The following is a 14,039-nucleotide window of genomic DNA, read 5'->3' on the forward strand; positions in this document are numbered from 1 at the left end:
TACACCAGAGCCACAGCAATGTGGGATCCGAGCTGTGTCTGCAACCTACACCACAGCTCACGGCAACGCCGGATCGTTAACCCACTGAGCAAGGGCAAGGATCGAACCCGCAACCTCATGGTTCCTAGTCGGATTCGTTAACCACTGCGCCACGACGGGAACTCCTCAACTAACCATATTTTAAAGTAAGCAAAAGGAGTTCCTGTCATGGCACAGTAGAAATGAATCTGACTAGGAACCATGAAGTTGTGTGTTCGATCCCTGGCCTTGCTTAGTGGGTTAAGTATCTGGCGTTGCCGTGAGCTGTGGTGTAGGTCACAGACATGGCTCGGATCCAGCATTGCTGTGGCTGTAGTGTAGGCCCGCAGCTGTGGTTCCAATTTGACCCCTAGCCTAGGAACCTCCCATATGCTGCGGGTGTGGCCCTAAAAAAAAATAAATTAAATAAAAATAAATAAAAAAATAAATAAAGTAAGCAAAAAATATTCAGAACCCTATTCAAAAAAGGCATATCACAGATGAGCATTATTTAATAAGGAACTTCTGAGGTTTTTGAGTGATTTAGTAATATCTTCTTATTTTCCCTGCAGGGAAGAAGGTATTTTTCAATGTGAAATTTGATTAAAAAAATAAGATTTTGTTCTTGGAAAAGTAATATTTAAACCCCAGAAAGTAAAACACTGATTTAGATTTAAGTTTATTTTTCTTATTTGTTTCTTTTGTCTTTTAACAGCTTAAAATATTTGCTACCTTCCTTGATTAGAAGTATTGTGGTGGACATTCTAGATCCTTAAATTTGACAAGTGGAAATATATAAGATTGAGGGTGTGATCCTTTGCTCAATTCAATGGTTGAGCTGTGTTAGCCTACTGGATTCTCCAAGATATATTTCAGTCATAATTTTATCATTTAATGACTAAACTGAGTTTAGCCAATTCTAATACATTTTTAAAAAGAGTATGCTGCTGAGCTAAGACTCTCTATGCCATATTTCAGCCTCAAGCAGATTTTTATGACAAAGTAATGAACCCCTGGAAACAGGTTTATAATGGAAAATGCAACTTGACCTTAGCTAGAGAAGCCCAAATGCACCTTACAATAGCACATTTTTGAAACACAAAATCCTTTTCTCCCAAGGGTGGTGTCACGGGAGGAAGGTGTATAATAATAGTTGTATTTACCATAAATACCTAACATATTTTATGATGATTTGATTCTATTAAAAAATTTCACCTTATAGATTTTAATAAAGCCGCCTATGGGCAAAGTTATTGCAGTTGGATTTCTTTTCCTCTGCCTACTGGTCTCAGTGGAAAGAAGCAAGCAACCCTTATAAAAGGCTTTAGTTTTTAGTACCTGGTTAATAAAAAATAATTTCCTCTCCTTTGGACTTGTTCATGAAGCTGAAAAATGACTCCGCAGGTCAATGGTGTGTGGCAAAGCTAATTTCTATAAGCTTTTTATCAGGTGGTACTGAGTGAAACAATATGGGAAAACTGAAAAACTCACCATTCTGTACCAAATTTACAAGGGTGAGAGTTATTCCCAATGTCACAAAAAGGGGGGAAAAATGACACATTTTTCTTCTAGATTTCTACAACAACCACAACAAAAGTTCTGAGATACAAAGAGTACAGAAGGGAAAACTAAAGTGTATAGAAAATCTTAGTTAATGGAGATTTTAAAATCAGACACAAATGGCAGTCATTGTTTAAAAAAAAACAGCTTTCACTTGTTTTGTTGACAAAGGAACCTTATAGTAGTAAGCGTGAGTGAGGCAAGTCATATCATAGCAACCCAGACAGAGGTTGTCATTCAGATCACTTCTCCACAAGGCTCCTTTTCCCCAAGCATCATGTTTTCTCAGAGGAGCTTCAGGAGAACACTGTAATCAACAAAAACTGGGCTTCTTCCCTTGAGGTTTGGCAGAGTGTTGGCTGTGCATCTGGCAGAGCATGACAGCAAGAAACTTCACATCCCTTCTGTCTCTCCAGCATATTCACAGGCCACCCTCCAGAAAGGAAATTGGGAGTGGGGCAGTGTAACACGCCCTGGCACCTGTGAGACAAGCAGCTGTCATCCCAGTAAGTTTGAAGTCACGTTTCTTTCTCTACTTCTTCAGGCTGGGGAATCATAAAATGCATGGTGCCAGTTTTGCTTAGGTCACCGTGCATCCCCTTTCTACCATCCTTGTGTAAAGATACCCAGGGCATCCTCATACTGGCCTATTCCCCTCAGAGCCCAAGGGAAGAATCAGGAACTGCAGGGATTAGGAGAATTTATTGTTGAGTCTCCCTTGGATGATTTTTATTTAGGTCACTACTATGGATATTAGATAGAAGAAGTAACATGCTACCTTGGAGCCATATTGTAGATGAAGGTGAAAAGATAAAAACAATTCTAAGCCCCTTTGGTGGAATGTAGCCAAAGAACTTATTCCCCCCTTTAAAATTCAATTTTACAACAGAAATGTAAAGGCATGGGGTGTGTAATTGTGAGAGAGACTTTTGGGTTATCATGTTAGAAGCATAAATTTCTGATACACTGCTGTCTAATAACTGTAGAATTGGTTGGGATAGTGATTGGCAGGGAGAAGGCCACATCCTACTACTGATATGCAAACAGGTGTTAAGGATGGGCATGGAGTCAGACAAGTGTCTTTTTGTAGGAGCCCAAGGTTTGCAGTGTCCCCTCCCATCAGATGACCTCTCAATGTCACTGTGAAGTGGACACATGGACATTGACTGAGAGAGTATCCCATAGGTGTGAACAGGAACCTGAAGCCAGTAGATGAGTTTAGTGGACAGTCCCTGCAATGAGAGGATGCTGACCAGTGAGACATAGAAAAATTGAGAGTCCTACTTCAATTTATACATGGAATGAAGTGAGTCAAGTGGGGCAGGATGGAGATGAATTGGGGCTCTGCTGGATAGGTGAGGCAGAGAAAGGAGAACTCAGAAGTGGGATGGAAACAATTAGGCTTGGAAAAGGAAGAGCAGCCTTCACTGGTCATCTCCTTCAAGGACTGGAGATTTTTCATGTAAATCAAGTCTGAATTTTGTAAAACTAACTTTCCTGTAGGTTTTCTTTCCCTAATGGAGTGGGGCATGAGTGTTCAGTTTAAATGATGGAATGTTAAATAAACACAGCAATCCAATTTGCATAAGCTAGGCCGAGAAATCTTAGTTGTGGTATGAAAATAATGAGAAATGCTTAAATCTAAACTTAATCATTTTTAGGCTGTTTGTGACTATTCCGAAGGAAATAAGTCTTCCTATGTTTCCCCAGGTTTTACTACATTTAGTCCTTTTGATTGTGGTATGTCAAATATTTGCTCTTTGAAAACTACTCTAGGTGGAATTTTTATGAAATACTGTACATTTATTTAAAGTATGATGCAGTTATGATTTTACAGGCTAAAACAAAGTGATCTGATGCTCTCTTACAGGGGTGAACCCCTGAGAGGGACTTGTACTCAAAGAAAGGACAGCTCCTCCCTAACCTTTATACACTTACAGGACATGCCTTTTCACCTTTGCAGTTTCTTTGCAGGATTCTGCAGCTGTTACTTCAACTGGAGATGTAGTTGTGGTGTAGAGGTGTGAGCAAATTGCCAGGGGGTTGGATGGCCTTGTAATCCTGTAAAAGACCCACTGTTCTGTACCTTCTCTAACCTGGGATCCTTGTGCTTTGCGTAGTAATACTTAGGGTCTTCCAATTAGGCACATTTAAAGTGCCAGAGCTGGAGTGGTGGTGATGGTGACAGGAAATAGCTGAAATGCCTCAGCACCATTACAGAGGCAATGAACAATGCTCTGTCCTCTTGTCAAAACCATGCTCAGGAATCTGCAGTGATTTTGCCTTACTTGCTTCTTGTAGACTAAACTCATTAAATGCAGAGCCTTCAAAGAATCCTATTGCTCTAACCCTGTCCTCTCCTCTTTTTCATTTTTGTCCCACATTATCCGGCTCCCTATACTTCCTTGGCCAGAGTTACTGCTCATAGTTCACCATCTGTCATTACCTGCTTCTGGGATTTATTTATACAGGTGTTTCCTCTGACCTTCTTTGCATTTTCCATCCTATCAAGATTTTATCCTTTCTGAGGGGCACAATTCAAGTAGAACTTTTGTGGAGGAAGGCTTTTTTGATTTTCTCAACTTTCTCTTCTTTCAATTCCCTTTAGCCTTTATTCATACACTACATTGTGGCATTTCTCATATTTATTTCCTAATTTATACCTGTTATGTACTTGTCTAACTCCTTTCCTGAAATCTATTTGGGAAATTCCTTTAATAAAGGAAATTCCTTTATCAATTCCTTTTTGATAATGGAAATAACTAATATTTATTAAACACCAATCTTGGGAGTTCCCTTGTGGCCCAGTGGGTTAATGGTCAGGCATTGTTGCTGCTCTGGCGCAGGTTGGATCCCTGGCCGGGGAACTTCTGTATGCCACAGATGTGGCAAAAAAAAAAAAAAAAAAAAAAAAAAAAGAAAACAAAACACCAACCTTGTGTTAAATACCATGGTTGACTTAGGTTCAGAAGAGACAAAAAAATAAAAAGACATACTTTCCTGTTCTTCAGTTCTCAAGGATCTTGTTGTCCAGCCAGAAGTATGAGAGGTAAGCAGATCCTATCAATGTAGTGTAATAAATATAACAGTATAGCTTGTCAAATTGTTCTGAGAAATTAAGTCAGCTAACCTGGAGTGGTAAGCTCATAAAAGACCTCCTAGAGGAGAAAACTCTTGAAGTAAAATTTAAAGTTTAATTAGGAATACCAGTCAGGACAGGAGCAAGTTTTGGGCTCAGGAGAGAGCATGAACAAAGTCACCAAGGCATGAGACATTATAGTGTGTAATAGGAACCACGAACTTTTCCAGAACAGCAGAGTATAAAATGCAAGATTGGGTGAGATAGGGGCTGAACTTGAGTGGAAGAAAGGGCCCAGTTCATGGAGGCTTTTGTTTGCTAAGCCAAGGAACTTGAATTTTATCCAGACTGTGTTAGAGGATCATGAAGATTTCAGACATGTGAGAGCCATGATAAGATTGTTGGTTCAGAGGACCCATTCTTGTACCAAGGGAGATAATGGATCTGGACATGAAGGGGCTGATTAATATTTGGGATCACTGATGGTTGGAATGAATTTTGTAGCTATAACAGCACCTACAAAGAGTTTAAGAGAAAGCTGCTTTCATGTCCTTCATTGATTGAGCATCTCTTTCAAGAACGATCTCAGTAAAGCACCATATACATTATGTTAACCTTCAGAGAAAAAAATTTGGGTGGCATAGCAAGTCTAAAATAAAATCCACGGGAAATCTGATGTTCTAAACAGAGTGATTATATAAAACACTGGCTTGTGGCTTAAGCAAACGCAATCATAGAATTGCATAGCTATGAGTCAGAGTCGACTTGGTCCTTAAAGTCCTTGCTTGATAGCAAATTAGTGGCTTAGGGAAATATGTTTACATTTCATTTCTTATTATACATCTGATTGCATGTTTTGAGAGTTGGATACAAAACTTCTTTATTTACAAATTTGGAGTAGGGAATTATATTGACTCTGTGTGCATACAGACTTAAGTTTCCCATTTAAGTATGTAAATGCAGTAAGGTATATCCTTACATGGTAAGATACTGCCAATTTGCCATTTCATTTCATATAGAAACATATACAAGATACAATAATGAAATTCAGTTACCCTTGTGATCAAATCCTCATTACTTAGAATGGTATATTAGGTCTTAGTAATTGATCAGTAATCATTTATTTGTGGGAAGAAGAATGGACAACTATTTATTAACTATTTCTTTCCACATGTTCTCATGCTTATTTCTATTGTGGAGCTTAATACCTTATTGCACTCATTATTTTCCTGTATTTTTCATCTAGGTTGTGTGTACTATGAAGGCAGGATCTGCTGTGTATTTACTTGAAACCCCAGAGTAACCTCGGAGTTTAACACAGCATCTCATCACAGTGATTGCTCTGTATATATTTGTTAGAATTAAATGGCAAGATAAATTGAGTAAACACATGTAAATAAATGAATGAGTAAATCAATACATGAGTAAGTAAATGAACTGTAAGTGAGTTGGCCTCACTTTAAGACTGTGAGTGTTTTGAGGACCTATTATGTCCCAGGCTCTGAGCTGATACACCGGTGATTCTTACCTTTGGAGTTCTTGCTCTCAAGAGCAAGATGTGTTAGTCAAATAATTATAGAAGAAACTATGTAATTAAAACATCCCAAAGTGTTGTGAAGGAAAAGAAGACCTTGCTATGACCATACTTAAACAGAGACTTGACCCACTCTAAGGAGGTCAGGTGGACTTCTTGGAGGAAGTAGTCTTCGAGCAGAAACCTGAAGAATGATTAAGTGTTGGTTTAATGAAGAAGGGAGAGACCTTTTGGGTAGAGAATTTTTTTTTTTAAAGTTGAGGACTGTGGAAATGTGGCATGTTAGGGTAGTGGAAAGGCAGAAATAGAAAATAGAAAGGGGATGGAATTCAATCAGAAAATAATAAGGGTAAGGCAATATATTTGGTTGAAAATTTCTCTCCCCCACCCCCACATTCTATCTCAATCTCCGTCTTTGGCTATTAGAAACAATACATTGAGAATGACTGTATTCATACACATAAATGAGAATTGTTTCAATTATTCACCAAGATAGGCTCCCAGAAATAATAAATACATCTTCTTAGATGAATCAAAAGAAACGTCTTGGTTACAGACCTTGAAAACAGTCACACAACCATATATACTTTATGCCTGGAAGCAATTAAAAGTACATCAATATCAATAAATGTAGGAACCAGCTAGGTAGTCTCTTACTGAAATCTCTGATCACTGTAACTATTTCTTTCTAAATCTCCCTAAGTCCAAGACTTGATTCTTTTTTCTTTTATTTTAGATCTCACTTACTTCTCAATATGTTAGAGAATACTCAGCTTTCCTACTCTTCAGATATTTTATTTATAGTTCTTTGCTCTATTTCTAGAAATTACCTCTGAGTTTTACTTGATCATCTCTTTTTGTGAGCCAAGAATCATTGCTTCTCTGCAGAAGGAAAGTGAACCTTGAATATCCCCTACAGTAGGTACCCCTTGTTTACCAGGCACAAATAACATTGTACATTAAAATTTTGCTTTTCTGCTGATTCCATTCTGAAGTCTTAAACTACTGTAACAATTCTGAAAGGGTGACATTTATTTAGGCAAATAAAGAATCAAAAAAATATATGAACAACCAACTGGAACAGGAGATTCAAAGTCAGCACTCAGCCTTCTATGATTGGTCAGTTCAGGGAGAAAGATCTCTGACCAAAAAAAAAGAGATCAACAGTCCCATGGCTCACAAAGCCCATGGCACAGTGTGTATAGGCACTTAGTGTGTTACATGGGGCTCAAATTCTTGAAACTCTTTGAAGCATTTCTGAGTTAAATGTAAGAACATTGGGGGTGCATCTGTTATATAGAACAATAGTAAAGCTGGCAGAAGTGTTTTTTAGATTTTACTTGGGATTGTTCTCTGGAGATGGTTAAGGAAAACGATATTACTCTTCTTAATTGTTAAAGGAAATCTGATTGTGTGTCTTTTTGTCTAGGTATATAAATTCTGTAGAAAATGTCTTTATTTGGGTAGATTGAGATCCTCTAAAATTAGAGTATAAATTATTTTTTAGACAGAGATAATGAAGTCACAAGAACAAATGCTTTGGAGTCTAACAGAAGTGGGTTTGAGATTTGCCATATTTAATTGTGTGTTGATGGTCGAGTTATTTAACCTCATAAATAATTGGACTTAACTAGTACTTAAACCATGAAATTACTGGGAGGATTAAATGAGACTATGTGTGTACATATATATATGTGTGTGTGTGTATGTGTGTATAATGCTATGTATATATATATATGTATGTATGTATAATGCTTAGCATTATACTGCTGCAAAGTTGGTACTCAGTAATACTAGTTATTATTATTTTGTGTGTGTGTGAATTTGATGTAGAAAGAAATTACAAAAATCAGCAGATATTGAAGAACAAGTCTAATGATTATCCTCACTACATTATCAGATATATGAGTGTAGGGTTGTGTTATCTTTTTTATCACTGTACCTACAGTACATAGTTCTTGAGTTACAGAAGGAATTCAATAAAATAAGAGTGAATGTATGACAGGCTCACTTTGCTATACAGTAGAAATTGACAGAACACTGTAAATCAACTATAATGGAAAAAATAAAAATAATAAAAAACAAAACAAAACAAAGCAGCATAAAATAATTCTTGGACCAGAAAAAAAAGAGTGAATGAATGAACTATTTGCTAATTTGTGTCTGTCTGTTGGCTTTTACTTAGGCACATATTCTCCCAGCTATAGAAAAATCAGACATCATATAATACCTCCACTAGCTTTCTGGCATAAATCTTTTAATTACCCTCTTAGGAGGCTAGTTCACATAAATAAAACACCAGAAAAAGAAAATGGCTCTGCCTGGTATTGTAAGTTCAGAAAAATAACCAATTTCTTAATATGGTAGTAATTCCTAGTACGACCAGCTGGGCTGGGACTGAGACCAAGGCCCTGACACTAATGGGCCTTTTATGAAACTTATGTAGCCTGAAGTCATCTTAACGGAATGTCGTTAGTAGCCATCACCATTGTTTCAGGCAAAAATTGGGAGGTTTTTTTCTTTCTCGCTGTGCTTTCTGTAGATTTCTGTATTTTATGGGTCCCACATTGGGGATCCTGGTTTGGATATTTACATAAGAACAAACAGTCCTAATAAATATATTATAATTTTGAATGCAGCCTCTAGGTAAAAAGAATGAAACAAGGCACAGACCTATAGTGCAACAACACTAGGAAAGGCCCAGATTAAATTTGAAGCAAGAGTGACCTAATCCAAGTAAAATCCTTCTGGTAGCCGTTTTTTGGAGGTAATCGGATCCATTTTTAGACGTCTATGTTTTCGCTAGCTTTTTACCCTTTGTAAAGACATACATGATTTTTGATGTGTATTTTTGTGCTATTATTTCTTGATGACCTAGGTAAGGAATCAGCCCTGGAATAAAGTTTCCATTGGGGGAAAAAAAAAGGAATATTTTCTAGGTTTTGCTGACTGTGCCTTGAAAGCAAACGAATTATGGTGCAGGGCTGGAACTTTACCTACTTGTTAATTAGCAGGTTAAACTTTTATGAGTTTCTGGTACCCTGGCGATACATGACTATTAAAATTTGCAGGTGGTTCAAGGGGAGAGAGATGTAAGTTCCTGTGCTAGTAATATATCATAAAAGTGTGTATTTCATGTGCCTGTTGTGAAAGTGGAGACTTTAATACTCTTTCACAATATAAGCTGATTAAGGAATCTTTATGGTTCTCATTAACTATGGGTCTTTTTTCATAGCAAAGTGAAAAGTGTAATGCTTATAGACAGAAGCATAGAAGAAAATAATTAGCCACAGTGGTACCTCTTTAAAACTAAAAGCTTAGTGACACCCTCTGCATTCACCTCTCAGCCTTTGGAAACTGTCCTTGTTTCTGAAGTTTCTACTTGTTTCTATTACATGAAGTGCTGTAAATCTCATGTTTTGATTTTTCCTCTCAGAAATCAGTGTTTGCTTAATTACACTTGTGCCATATTTAAATGTTAGCTTACTTCCTTTTTTGACTCCACCTTTTCATCAGGGACTGTGGTGAGTGAGTGACATGATTCAACCTAATAAACAAATTGTGGAAAAAGTAATGTGATTGTAGTTTTTTGAAATCTATGCTGGTTTTAGAGGGAAAATCCCTCAAATATTGGCTAAATTAACCATTTCCCCCAAAAATTTAGAAGTAGCTCTTTGCAATTGGGATTGTATCTTGTTTTTGCATGGGGAAATAGTGAATTGAATTAATTTTAGTTAAGAAATGGGTAGAAAGATGAACAATAGAAGGTATTCGTTTTACTTTTAATTTTTATTTCCATATTTGTCTTTACCCATTTTGCTGGGGGCAGATTCTGTTTGTTTCTCTCATGGTTAAATCATCTTATAAAAATAGCTCTTTTGGAACATTAAATTATGCCTGAGTTTCTTCACTCTATTAGTGAGTATAAAGTATTGTAATTTGAAGGTGCTGCATCCATTCGTACATGTTTCTGAGAAAGAAAAACAGACTCTTTCTGAAATTTTATTCTTTTTAAAATGATTATTTTCTAACTTGTTTCGCTTGTGGTTAGATTGGTTGGGGGGAGGGCGGTGACAAGGATGGTAGGGTTGGGCAGGAAGGGGCAGGGGATCAGAGGATGGAGATTTTGGGAGACAGGGTGGGGGCATGCTGTCCAGGTGCTGAGGACCGGACCGCATTGGGGTATTGGGCAGTGTTAATGCAAAAAGAAAATTGTGCTGGGTGGACAATCCTGTTAGGCTTTTGGTTCTGATATCAGTCATAAGAACCTTCTTTCGAAAACTCTGTCTGCCAAAGCTCTAGTAGTTTGTTTTGATAGAATGCTTTCTGAGCATGACTGTTACACACACACACACACACACACACACACACACACACACACACACACTCCTAATGCTGTTAAGATATTATATCTTTGTAAGGACTCCAGCATCAAATGTATGGCTTTCTTTAGTTTAGATTTTAAAATCTCATTTTCAGATGTGTGACAATAGAGCATACAATAAAGTAGAAAGGAGTATAACTCTTAAATACTTGCTCCTTTAACTTTACTTACTTTTATTTTTGTTTAAGGATATCTTGCTTCAGGAAGGAATAATTTACAGGTTCTTTCAACCTGATGAAATACAAGAAGATGTGACTAGGGATGTATTTCAAGATTTCTATCTAAATTTTTTTAATGAAAAAGTACTCCTTGATATTTCTATTAAGCAAATAGCCTTAGAAAAATAGTAAATATAAACTTTACCAAAAAGTGCCCTGTTTTGGTGAGAGGTATGGGAAGCAAACTCCATTTTGTGAGAAAGATGTAAAAAAAAAAAGGGCAGCTTTAGAGAATTAGTATTTAGTCAAGGAAGTATTTGCAAATCAAAGCCTAGTTTTGGAAATCCACTTCTTGCCAAGTGAAAAGGTGCTAAGCTGCTCAGCAAGAAGCACTTTGCAGCAGAGGCTTGTCTGTCAATGTTTGGGAAGTGCTAATAAGCTAATAAGCCAAGAGTTCCAGCTCAGGGTATGTAGTGTGTCCACAGAGCGCTAGTGGTACCTCACCTTTGGGAAAAGATCCAAGTCAGTCCATAAGAACTACAGGGGACCTACTTTCATTGTATGTATGTTTTTCCCTTGGTGCCTGTCTGGGAGAAAATTTTACTTAAAAATAGATGATAAGGATATGTCTCATCTTACATTATATATTCTTTATTCCCTAGCCAAGAAAACTAACAAAAATAGCTCAATGAGAAAATTGTAATAAATATAAAAGAAATACAGGTGAAGTATACCTGTCAGAGGAGGAAACTGAGGCAAGGGTTTCAGCAAAAGATGGTTTCCCCAGGATTATGAAGGATAAGGGAGGTGATTGCTTGCAGCTTTGTTGGCAGGCTTTGTGCTGTGTACCTTATGGCTTATTTTCATCACTTAGTCATAGGGGAACCTAGGTGGAAAAACACTTGTCCTGTTGGATGAGAACCCTGAAGTTACTTGCTGGGCATTGCATCCCTAAGAGACTCATTCCTGTGTCTGACTTGCTCCAAAGTCTGAGCTCTTTACTACATGGCAGAAAACAAAGCTAATATATATATATATATATAAATATATATATACACACACACACACACACACACACACCTGTCACATGTCACACATGTAATAGGGGCACATATCCTGTATTTTCATAGTTCAATTGTGAGGCTAAAAATTACTTACGGGGGAAAGCGGGATGGTGGGGGGAAAAATTACATACAAATTAGAGGAAATGACAGTCTGACAAATGAAGACTCTTCATCTAGTGAAAACGAAAAAAATCAAAGCGGTAGAATAATATGGCTATTTTTTTCTTTATGTTTAAAAGAGTATTGATTTGAAAAACTTTAGAAATCAGCATTATATGAAACAATTTAAACTACATCAATAACAAGTCTCACTTCTAGGTTTTAAAATATGGCCATCTTCAAATTACCTAATTGTAAATATGATTTAGCTTTAGAAGCAATTTGTGAAATATATGAATCAATAATATATATCTATTACTAATCTGTTACAAAGCCTTTATTAGTTTTAACTAACCACTGAATAGAGAAGGAATCACCATAGTTTGAAGAACATACAAAAAAATACATAATTTCCTACAAAGATTTCTACTATGAATTGATATTTCATGCAATGATATCACAAAAGTAGAGCAAGAGGAAGTATAAACATATTAAACTTAATTTGAGAAAAAAAGTATATGATGACTGCAGTTAATACTGGTTCTCTAGGTTTAATTAAAAACCTGTAAGAAAAAAGAGAATTCTTGGAACTAATGATTACCACCTGGAGTCTATCTCTGGCTCTATAATGGTCCCCGGCTTAAGGTTTTTGTGTTCTTATTAATATTTAAAAGTCTTAACATTAATTATTTTACCCCAGTTAGGGTACACAGGACTTAGCCAGTTGAGCTTTTTACTGATTATTGTTACAGTAACAGAGTGTGATAATCTCTCTCATATATGGTATAAGCTCTGATTGGCTATTACATGTTCCTTTGTTTATAAAACATATGAAACAATATTAATTTTACTTTACAAATGTTGCTTGCCAGACACAATTTTCAAAATGAGTGCATACTTAGGGGAATAGATAATAATGAAAGGTATAATGAAAAAGCTGGGGAATCACTGTCCTGAATACTTAGACATTTAGATGAGTAAAATAATATCTCACATGTCTGTAGAACTGAGGCTGGTGTTTTTGATGCATAAAACTCAAGGTATTTAGCATTTGGGTTATTGATTAATAATGATTAACTATGTGGTAGGCACTGTGTCTTAGTGTAAGCTAAGCATACTTTAATATTCTTTTCCTTGAATATTGTATAAGCCACTTATGACAGTGCTAATAAACTCACTTTAGACTAAGACCACACTTGAGAAATTTCAGCTTAAAGGGAATTAGAAGGCCAAAGGGAAAAAATTAGAAGTAAATTAATGATATTTTAAAACTGAGGTACTGGAGTTCCCGTCGTGGTGCAGTGGTCAACGAATCCGACAAGGAACCATGAGGTTGCCAGTTTGATCCCTGGCCTTGCTCAGTGGGTTAAGGATCCGGCGTTGCCGTGAGCTGTGGTGTAGGTGCAGATGCGGCTCGGATCCCGTGTTGCTGTGGCTCTGGCGTAGGCCGGTGGCTACAGCTCCAATTAGACCCCTAGCCTGGAAATCTCCATGTGCTGAGGGAGTGGCCCTAGATAAGGCAAAAAGAAGAAAAAAAAAAAAAGAAAAAACTGAGGTACCATAACCAGAATGCTGCTAAGATACTAAAATACTTAGGCCTTTTCAAACATGGTTATTTGCATGTATTTTTTAAATACAATGAAGTGAAAACTTGAAAAATATTTGAGCTAAGGAGAACTTTCATATTTCCTTAATTTGCTAAAGAAAAAATTTAATTCCCTTGTACTCTGTAAAGATGTGGCAAAGATATTAACCATTACATTACATGGTGTCCCTTTTATGATAGTCAAAGGATAAATTCTTAAATTTAGGATGGGGGGACTTAATCTATTAAAGGAAGCAAAAAAAAAAAAAAAAGAAGTAGCTTTTGTATTTATTCTCTTCAAATAATGAAAGCTATGTCTTCACTGCTGCTGCCCTCCTTTTTTTTTTTTTTTTTTTTTTTTTTTTTTTTGTCTTTTTAGGGCCATACCCGTGGCATATGGAGATTCCCAGGCTAGGAGTCAAATAGGAGCTGCAGCTAGTGGCCTACTCCACAGCCACAGCAATGCCAGACCTGAGTCGTGTCTGCGACCTACACCAGCTCATGGCAACGCCGAATCCTTATCCCACTGAGTGAGGAAAGGGATGAAACCTGCGTCCT

The 14,039-nt window shown here is 36.9% G+C and overlaps 1 protein-coding gene across 40 annotated transcripts in view; it reads left to right on the forward strand.

Moving 5' to 3' along the window:
* Positions 1-14,039, forward strand: part of HDAC9 (histone deacetylase 9) — a 1,028,404-nt gene that overhangs the window by 399,013 nt on the left and 615,352 nt on the right. For 23 of the 40 annotated variants that reach the window (XM_021102463.1, XM_021102460.1, XM_021102461.1 and 20 more), the window contains one exon: positions 1,995-2,084. The exons of the other annotated variants lie outside the window; for them this stretch is intronic. In XM_021102463.1, the coding sequence (XP_020958122.1) occupies positions 1,995-2,084 (90 nt within the window). Of the gene's footprint in view, positions 1-1,994; positions 2,085-14,039 lie in introns of those variants that run through there. 40 annotated transcript variants of the gene reach the window in all.

Source organism: Sus scrofa, chromosome 9 (genome assembly GCF_000003025.6).
Source record: "Sus scrofa isolate TJ Tabasco breed Duroc chromosome 9, Sscrofa11.1, whole genome shotgun sequence".
In the NCBI taxonomy this organism is placed as follows: domain Eukaryota; kingdom Metazoa; phylum Chordata; class Mammalia; order Artiodactyla; family Suidae; genus Sus; species Sus scrofa.